Source organism: Malania oleifera, chromosome 6 (genome assembly GCF_029873635.1).
Source record: "Malania oleifera isolate guangnan ecotype guangnan chromosome 6, ASM2987363v1, whole genome shotgun sequence".
In the NCBI taxonomy this organism is placed as follows: domain Eukaryota; kingdom Viridiplantae; phylum Streptophyta; class Magnoliopsida; order Santalales; family Ximeniaceae; genus Malania; species Malania oleifera.
The window spans coordinates 78,923,479-78,933,660 of NC_080422.1; the positions used below are offsets into that span (position 1 = coordinate 78,923,479).

Genomic DNA, 10,182 nt, shown 5'->3' on the forward strand with positions numbered 1-10,182 from the left:
CTAGTGCTTTGTCTACTACTCTCATCATAGCTAATTTCAACTGACTTAGCTTAAGATGATTAGGAGATTCATTTTCTGAATCTTCTTTTTCATCTCCAGATTCAGAGTATTCTGAGAAAATAGAATAAATGTTTTCATCATCTGAGTCTACTTCCTCTCTCCAAATTGGATCATAAAGAACTTCTGAAGAGTTCTCCATCAAGATACTCTTGAGGCTACCCTTTCTCTTCTCAGCTTCTGGACAATTATTAGCTTTGTGGCCCTTCTTGCCACAAAACCAACAACAGTCACAATTCTCTAGAGATTTTCCTTATGGACACTTAGAATATCGTCCATATTTCTTCTTGAACTATTCCTTGACATCTTCTCTAACCTTACTGAGTCTAAGATATCTTTTCTCTAGGTTTTTCTGCCCTTTTCTAAAGCTCTTCCTTTTTCCAAATTTCTTCCAAGTCTTTCCTTTGACTTTGGATAATTTAATCTTCGTATGGCAGACTCCTCTAGCACAACTAGTTTCTACTCGTTCTAAGTATCTAGTTGGTCTCTGAATACAACCATATCTCCCTGCTACCCCACTTGTCTTGGGACTACAATCTGGATTCATATAAGGCATGTTTCTTACATCTTGAAACATATGCCGCTGCATATAGTAAAGTCTTATCATTTGTCTTATTATTTCCGCTCTAACTCCAAGAGTATCTAATACTTCTATATCTCTCTCAAGTCTCTGCTTAACAGTCCGCTTTACCACTTCTGGCCAATTACCGGATAATTTATTAATGAAGACTTCTTTCGCGTATGCTTGATATTGTGGTCCGAGCTTATAGTATCAATATTGAAATTTACAAAGAAACTCTTCAAAGTAACACATGTCACAGATCTGAATCTTTGTGAGAGCCATTCTGGCCTTTTCAACTAGCTCGTCACCTCTATCAACTAGCGAATATCCTACAAACTCCTGTTTGAGGAAATTTGCGATGATAGCAATTACTTCATCTGGAGTTTTGATGGTGTTTATGATAATGGAACTCACATCTGAGTTCCTTTGAAGTATTTCCCAAAAATTTCCAGCATTTCCTCTTAGTGTGACTATTGAAAATTTATATGCTTGCTCCATTGACCAAGATTCAATTCCTCTGCTAAGGATATGATATCTAATATCCATAACCCAATTATCAATTGCAACTACGGGATCCTTTTCACAATTGAGCTCAAGGATTGTTCCATTCCGGGATACTCCCTCTAGAACACTTTTTCTTAGTCTAGATTCCTCATAAATTCTGCCTGGATAATTTAAAACAAACTTCTATTGTTTTGCCGTAGTCTAGAACATTTCTTTGAAAGATAACTTCTTTCGCTCCCACGGTTGTGCTTCCATTCTTAGGGGCTATCATACTGGTTTTGCATCCCAAGATGAAACTTCTGGAAAACTAACTAGCACTGTTTCCCGATAATTTAATGATCCTGCTCCTGCAGATCCACCCCTTGCAGATTCCTTACTGGTTCTTGGAAGATTTTTTTCGGCACTAGCTAGTTTCCTAACCTTTAGATCTTCTACCTCATTAAGCCTTTTATTGATTCTCTTTTGAATTTCTGAGATTTCATTCTCTGTCCATTTTTCACGATGTAAAAGTTTATCCAACTCATCTTGAGCGTTTTGGATATCTTCTGTAATGTCTGACAAAACTTTTGTTTCATCAATGTCTTTGAGAGCACTCTGAACCTCCTATTCCTGTGCATCTTTATAGTCTTTAGCAACATATCTTCTTGATATACTACTTCTGACTTGAGACGATTGAGATTTTTCTCCCTTACTGAGAGATTGAATTTTGTCCTCAAAACTTTCATTATTTCTCTAATTTTATTCGTGATGGATTGATTTTCCTTCATCTTTGAAGATTAATGAGATCTTGGTCGTCTGATTCTGATTCCTAGAGTCATGTGAAGTTGTTCTAACTGTCACTCACACGATCTAATTCTAGATTGATAAAGACTAATCTGTCTCTCAATCATTATTAGTTGTGATTTTAGACATTTCTTAACTCTTTTTAGGTCTATCATTATAGGATCTAATTCAAAATTGGCTTTAGAAGAAGAAAGTTTGAAATTCTCTCCAAACCTTTTTTATTAAGTTCTCATAAAATCTTATATTAGATTTTATTGAAGCCTTCTGATAAAAAAAAAAGTGACTCTTGTTCTCTATCTCTTCTGCTGATCATAATACCATATTTCTCTTCCTGAGAAACACTAATATTAGGACACAGGCTCTGATACACAATTTCATAGCACCCCAAATAAAAATAAAATATTGAATGCAATAGCGCTTAAGCATCATTAGTTCCATACAATAAAATAATACAGAGTGCAGAGAATGCCGAAGAAATCTCGGCAGCAATCTTAATTTTGTGGTATGAATGAGCAATTTTTATCCAGCTATCTATATCTTCTCTAAGCATTCCATACATGCATCATAATTTTCCATGGAGTATTACCCTAGCATCTAATTGTTCCAACATGCTTCTATTAGGAAATGAATGGGTAGAAATAGTATCCCACAACTAAAATAAGAAATGAAAAAATATGAATTGACACCAAGATTTACCGGTAAAACTTCTAAACAAATCGAGTGAAAAATCACGAGTAAGAGTAGAAGCAATCCATTATGAAAAAAGATGTTACAACTTCTCTTTAATTATAAGAAGAAAACAATGATAACTCTCTCTTAAATTAGGAGTATACAAATCTCTCTATAAAAAAGGAGAAACTAAAAATAGACTACAATAGAGACACTTTGCAGGAAAATACTTGATTTCTCTCTCTTTAAAGCTGGAGTTGTAGATGCTTTGGATGATTTCTTCCTTCTCCACCACTTCCCTATTTATAGGGGCTTGTAAGCCTCCTTTTTCAACAAGTAGCCACTATATGAATAGCACAGTCATCATATGAATAGTGCGGCCATCATATGAATATTGTAGCCACTATATGAATAGTGTGCCAATCATATGAATAGTGCGGCCATGTTGGACTTTGAATGCCCACTTCTTTGGTTGACAGCCTACCACACTAGAATGCTGGAAATGACTTTACATTTCAACATTCTCCCACTTTAAGTCATTTTCAAATATCTTTTCATCCTTTTTAGTCTTGCTAGTACCATATTACTTACGTTTTTGTTAGGTCATAAGAGGATCTACACCATATAAACTTGTCAACATTACTTGGTTTTGTCATGACATTTGTTAGGTTGTTTTTTGTGTGAATCTTTTGAATGTCCACACTACCTCCATAACTTCTTAAACGAAGTGATATTGTACTACAATTTTTTTTTGTCCTGGAATGAAAAGCTAGATTCCTTGCAATATGCAAGACAATTGTCACAATATAGAGAAATTTTCTCTTAATTGTGCACAAGTTCTTCCAATAGTCCTTTAATCCAGATTGCCTCCTTGCAAGCCTACATAGCTGCCATGTATTCAGCTTCAATCATAGACAATGCCACAATAGCCTGCAACTTTGATATCCAGCTTACTGCTCCTCTTATAAGAGTAAACACATGCCATGTAGTGGATTTTCTTTTTATCATCACCTGCAAAATCTCAATCAACATATCCTTCAACAATGAACTATGATCCTCCATAACATAATGCAACATCTGAGGTCCCTTTGATGTATCTTAGGACCCTTTTCACAGCATTCCAATGCTCTCTACCAGGATTCTCCCTTAACCGACTGACCATACTAATTGCCTAAGCAATATCTAGTCTCGTACAAATTATAGCATACATTAGACTTCCCATTACCAATGCATACGGTACTCGAGACATTTCCATCATCTCTACTTTATTGCTAGGACACATACTTGAGGATAATTTATAATTGACAAGAAGTGGGGTAGAAATTGACTTACAATCTTGCATGTTAAAGCGTCGCAAGATTTTATTCAAATAATTCTGCTAAGAAAGCCAAATCATCTTGTCTTTTCTATCTCAATGAATTTGCATCCCTAAAATCTTATTTGCTAGTCTCAAATCCTTCATATCAAACTTCATAATCAATTGTGCCTTCAACTCTTGGACTTTTTCTTTGTTGGGGCCTACAACCAACATATCATCCATATACAACAGTAATATAATGAAATCATTATTACCAAACCTCTTGTAGTACATACAATGATCTGCACTAAGTCTTTGTATCTGAGGATACTTATGAAGAAATCAAATCTCTTGTACCAACATCTTCACGTCTGCTTTAAGTCATACAAAGCTTTAGTTAACTTGCAAACCAAGTTCTCCAAAACCTTCTGGTTGGAGCATATAAATCTCTTCTTCAAGTTCTCCATGAAGAAATGCATTTTTCACATCCAACTACTCTAAATGTAATTTCATTGCAGCACACATAGCAGGGACTACTCTGACAGTTGTAAGTCTAACAATTGGAGAAAATATTTTGTTGAAATCAATACATTCTTTCTGAGCATATCCTTTCACCCCCAATCTTGCACAAAATCGCTCCACCTTATTATTGTCATCTCATTTGATCTTATAGACTTATTTGTTATCAATAGCTTTCTGTCTGTGTGGTAAAGGACCAAGTTCCCATATCTTGTTTTTGTCCAAGGCTTCAATCTCCTCCTACATTGTTGTCATCCACAAAGGAACATTAGGGTTGCTTATAGCCTCCTAAAAGGTTTATGGTTCTCCATCTTCTATTATAAGACAATATGCAAAGTTGCTTGTCATAACATAATCTGAGTGTCATGATGGTTTCTTGATCTCACATTGTGAATGTCAAACTCCTGTATCATCAGTCTCATTTGGTTCTTGCTTCTCATGCTCAGGTGTTGTTTCAGAAGAATCTACTTATCTTCTAGTTGAACTTTAGTAGTCTCCTTTGAAGTGTCATCAACTTGCAGTTCATTTTAAGCAAATATCACATCCCAGCTGACTACGACCATGTGAGCAGTGGGATCCCACAGGCAATATCCCTTAACTTCGTAAGCATAACCCAAGAATATGCATTTCCTGGACTTTGGGTCCAGTTTAGTTCTTTCATGGGCATTATACATCACACATGCAGGACATCCAAATATGTGAAGAGAAGAATACTGGGCTGACTTATCGGTCCACAACTCCATTGGTGTCTTCAAACCAATTGTAGTTGACAGTGATCGATTTATCACATAACAACCGATTTTGACTACTTCATCCCAGAATGACTTGGCTAAGTCAGCAGTCTTCAACATGGCTCTGGTCCTCTCTAATAGGATTATGTTTATCCGCTCCGCTACGCCATTTTCCTGAGTATATGTAACAGTGAGCTGCCTTTGAATACCATCTTGCTTGCAAAATGAAATAAAATTGTCGTCTATATATTCTCCTCCATTATCCATCCTTAAACACTTGATCCTTTTTCCAAATTCAAGTTCCACCTACGCTTTGAATTCTTTGAACACTGGAAACACATCTAACTTCTTCTTGATTAGAGACACCCATAATCTCCTAGAGTAATCATCAATAAATGATACAATATAATGTGCTCCTCCTTAGGATGGAACTGGTGATTCCTACACATCAAAATGAATCAAGTCTAGAATGTGTTTGCTTCTAGCAGTAAATCTTTCAAATTTTAATCTATGTGGCTTACTTGCAACACAGTGCTCACAAAAAGATAGACTTACTGATTTGAGCCTAAGAAGGAGATTACGTTCTGAAAGAATCTTCAAACCACGTTCAAACATGTGGTCAAGTTTGTGACGCCACATTATTGTGGATTCTTCCTAAGTTGATGCAATTGATGTGTCTCCCTGTTGTACGATACCTCCCAACAGCATGTATAGATTTTCCAAGATCTTTTTTGCCTTAATCACTACAAGCGTGCATTTGACAACCTTCAAGATCCCATTTTCAATAAGGCTCCTACAGCCGAGGGCATCCAACTGTCCTAGAGACAGTAAATTTTCTTCAAGCCTTTCACATACCGTACTCCTTGAATAATGCGGATTGTACCATCATACATCTTTAATTTGAGAGTACCGATACCAACAATCTCTAAGGCATGATCACTACCCATGAACACAGATCCGCCTGAAACTAATTCATATAAATGGAACCAGTCTCGACGAGAGGTCATGCGCCACATTGCTCCCGAATCCACGATCCAAACATCGGTGAGTTGCTTTCTGCCTTTAGAGATAGTTTCCACTTTGCTATACAGGATTTCGCCATCACTAGAGGTACTCACAGCACATCCTTGAGAAGTTTTCTCCTTAGGAGCTTTCTCTACATTCTTCTTCTTGTGCCAATAATCCTTAGAGATGCACATTTTTTTTTGCCACAATTGTAACATTTGAAGTTTTTCTTACTCTTTGACTTTGATCTACCATGATTGTGACTCCCATTAGAACCACATTCTATTGACCTTTCCCTCGTCATCGATAGTGCCTCAATTTGTTGAGAACTAGACAATCCGTCTTCCTTATTTTTGAGTCTTGCTTCCTCTTCTAGAATAGTAGTTGTAACATCATCGAAGACTAGAGTGTCTGTGAGTATATTATTTGTCAAGTTGATGATGAGTCAATCATACAAGTCTGGTAGACTTTGGAGTAGAATTTCAGCTCGTTCCTTCTGGTCTATTTTGAACTCCAATGCCAAAAGTTGGGAAAACCGAGTGCTGAGATTATTGATGTGATCTGTAACCGAAATGGATTCACTCATTCGAAGATTGTAAAGTTTCCTCTTTAAGAAGATCTTATTGTGAGGAGACTTTACTTCATAGAGTTTCTCCAGCGCATCCAATCTCCTTTACTGACGTCTTCTCCTTGGCGCTTGATAATACCAAATCTAATAGTGCTACATGTAGATTGGATATAGTGTTGCCATCCATCTCGCTCCATTTCTTGTTTTTGATCCCTTGTGGTCTTACTCCAATTGCCGCTAAGCAATTGTCCTTCCTTAAAATTGCCTTCATCTTCAATTTCCATAAGGAGAAAATGCGCTCCTTGAATTTCTCTATTTCGAATTTTGCTACCATGATAATAGCAACGATCTGCTCCTCTACTAGACCAGTTCCCACTTTTTCATCGTGACCAATGTCGTATACGTGAACAGTATTGTATATGTGAATAGTACCATATACTTGAACAAATCTCATATACGATCACAATACTGTAAAAGTATCCAGTGACACGTGTAAATAGTAACCATAAATGGTAACCCCCAACCCAAAGGTCGTAACAAAAGGCTATAATACCACTGCTAGGAAATGAATGGGTAGGAACAATATTGCACAGTTAAAATAAGAAATAAGAAAATAGGAATTGACAAGAAAATTTACGTGGAAAACTCCTGAACAAATCGAGGGAAAATCACAAACAAGAGTAGAAAGAATCCATTACAAAAAAGGATGCTACAATTTCTCTCTAATTATTAGAGGAGAACAATGATAACTCTCTTTTGAGTTAGGAGCATACAAATATCTTTATAAAATTGCAAAAACTAGAAATAGAACTTAAAATGACCACTTTGGTTGATAGTCCACCAAACCAGAATACTGGAAATGACTTTATAGTTCAACATAGTCATTTCCTTCAATAAATAGAACTTAAAGAGACAAATGGAAATGGAGGATGAAGAAATGTTTCAATGGAGAAAAGAATTGAGTTGGTGTTTCTATGCATTGTTGATGTTCAAGACCTTCTATTTTCGCTCGCAAATTAGCTTACCCTCACCATGGGGATATTGTGTTCGTGACTCCGGCTAATACCATAAACAATATAGTGGCACAAGCAAAGCAAAATATCTTTCATGATCAGCATTGTTGCAAAAGCTATTAAGCTTCAAGTGCTCAATTCAAGAGATGAAGGAAGAGATAAAGATAATTCAAATACTTATACAAAACCTTCAAGAATTGATGTCCAGTCGTTAGAGGCTCGCGCTTTGTGGCGGCGGAATCACATAATCGAACACAATCACGCTCTCCAGAAAATCCCTAACCTTCTCCTTCTGCAACTTCACCATCTCCTCCTCCGAATTCAAGCCGTCCAATTCTCCCAATCCCGGAAAGATCGCCACCGACGCGATCGAATACCCCTTCGCCCTCTCTGGAGAAAAATTCTCCCCCAAACTGAGCTGATTTATCGATTCCAAACTATCCTTAACCCCTCTGATCGCTCCGAAGACCTCTCCCTTCTCAGCGTCGCCCAAACCCTCCTTCAACTTCAAGAAGGTCACTCTCATCGCAGATCCGGCCGCCGGGACCACCGGCCCGTCGAGATCGTCGGCGATCCAGTCGACGGCCATGATGTCGTCGCAGATCGGCAGGACCGATTCTTTGACGACACCCAAGTGGTTCGGGTGGGCGCTATAGGCGCTGAGATCTTCTTTGGTTCGGTACCGGCTGTGGAGCGCGTGCGTGAAAGCGAACGGCGACGATCGGTTTCTGTGGATGGGGCCGGCGGTGAGGTGCAGGACCCGGTCGAGGGATATCAGGCCGTTCAATCCACCGATCATGGAAGCAACCTTGGAGGGGTCAGTGCCGTCCTTGACCTTGAAGAGGACGATGTGCTCGACGGTCTGATTCGACGACGACATCTTGAAAGTGGTGAAATTGGACGGCGAGGAGGGCGAGTAGGCTCTGCGAGTAAGGGAGCGATTCAGACGGAGCAGGGGTTTGGCAGCGGAGGGAGTGAAGAAAGGTGCGGGTACTCTCAGACACAGCATCTTCTTCTTCCTCCTCAAATGAGACTACGAGAGTTCGAAAGAACGGGAGATTTAACTGATGGGGACGTGTTGTGGGCTTTGTGGATTGTGGCTGCGTATTGGGCTGGGCAAAATTATTTTGGGCCGGCCTTAAATTGAGTTTGGGCTGGGTTTTGTTTACCTTTCAGGAACCCAGTTGATTTTGGGCCTGGGGCATGCTTGGTCCAAGGCCACAGGCTTGGTAGTCTGCTTAGGATGGCCGAGTCCGGAGTGAATTTGACCACTTGATGAAGGTGATGGATTGATACTCGAGTTTAGACATGTTCAAACTAATAACACAATAATTTAACTATTTAATATATATATATATATATATATATATATATATGTGTGTGTGTGTGTGTGTGTGCGTGCGTGCATGCGCGCGCGCGAAGTCTAAAGGCAAAAACATGGTAGTTCTCGGTGTAACAAAAATCAAAATATCAATTCTACCATTCATTATACATTCATAAAATTTGTAATTCCACATATGTCCCAAAAGTCAAAATTGAATGCACCCTTCTTATCCCACCATCCATACAATTCTCAATCTTTCCATCTTCACCATGTGATTGTTCATATTCTCGCTTTTAGTTTTTGAATCCAACTTGATACTATTTATAAATTAACACTTTCAAATTCTCAATGCATATTCAGCTTGAACTAGTGTCCATGTTCATTGCTCCATATCTTCAAAAGAGATCAACCAATTGCAAAAAGTTTATGCAAAAACTTTATTATTGTTGGCCTAACAAGGCTTAATTTCATTTTGATAATAACAAACTAAGGATTCTAATTGTGCTTTCAAGTGAAATTTCAATCATTATATTTTTACAAGCACAATGGTTAAGTTTAATGAAGATTGGTCAAAGCTTATTCAAAAGTCACGTAGAAAACAAGCTTAATGAAGTATTGACAAAGCTTGGATGGAGTTAAAGCTTCATTACATGAAGATTTTAGGATTTATTGTTGTTTAAATGTTTTAAAAGTCTCATTTAAGTGCTCTTCAACTTTAAATTTGTTTATGAAGCTCTTAGGATTAAATATTGGACTTAAACACCTATTTAAAAGCTTGGAAAATATTTTTACGAAGTCCAAAAGTCTTTTCAAAATAATACAAATAAGTTTTGGAATCAAAAATATGGAAAACACTAAATTAGAGTGTTCAGATGTATGGAGAGTGTGCTAAGTTGAGTAAATTGCTACTGCCAGTGTTAAGAAATCAGAACAGTATTAGTTCCGGCGACTGAATGAAATTCCAGTCACCTGAACATGGTCAGGCAACTAAACTTATAGTTCAGGCGACTGAATCGCAACAACCAGTTCTGGAATGCACATTTTAATTGGTTTAGGTGACAAAACTTAAAATTAGGATGTAATCCCAAGATGGGGTGAATTGGGTTCTTTAAAAATGATTTGCGGAATTTATTTACTTGAACTCTTAACT

The 10,182-nt window shown here is 37.7% G+C and overlaps 1 protein-coding gene across 1 annotated transcript; it reads right to left on the bottom strand.

Moving 5' to 3' along the window:
- Positions 1 to 7,775: 7,775 nt before the first annotated feature.
- Positions 7,776 to 8,815, bottom strand: LOC131158823 (stress-response A/B barrel domain-containing protein UP3-like). The gene has a single exon (XM_058113722.1). It carries the CDS (start codon positions 8,715 to 8,717, stop codon positions 7,920 to 7,922), a length of 798 nt encoding a protein of 265 aa, XP_057969705.1. The 5' UTR covers positions 8,718 to 8,815; the 3' UTR covers positions 7,776 to 7,919.
- Between the last annotated feature and the right edge of the window lie 1,367 nt (positions 8,816 to 10,182).

What these genes read in the sequence shown, in the direction of transcription:
- LOC131158823 (XM_058113722.1), bottom strand. Translation starts at nt 8,717, where the DNA reads ATGCTGTGTCTGAGAGTACCCGCACCTTTCTTCACTCCCTCCGCTGCC.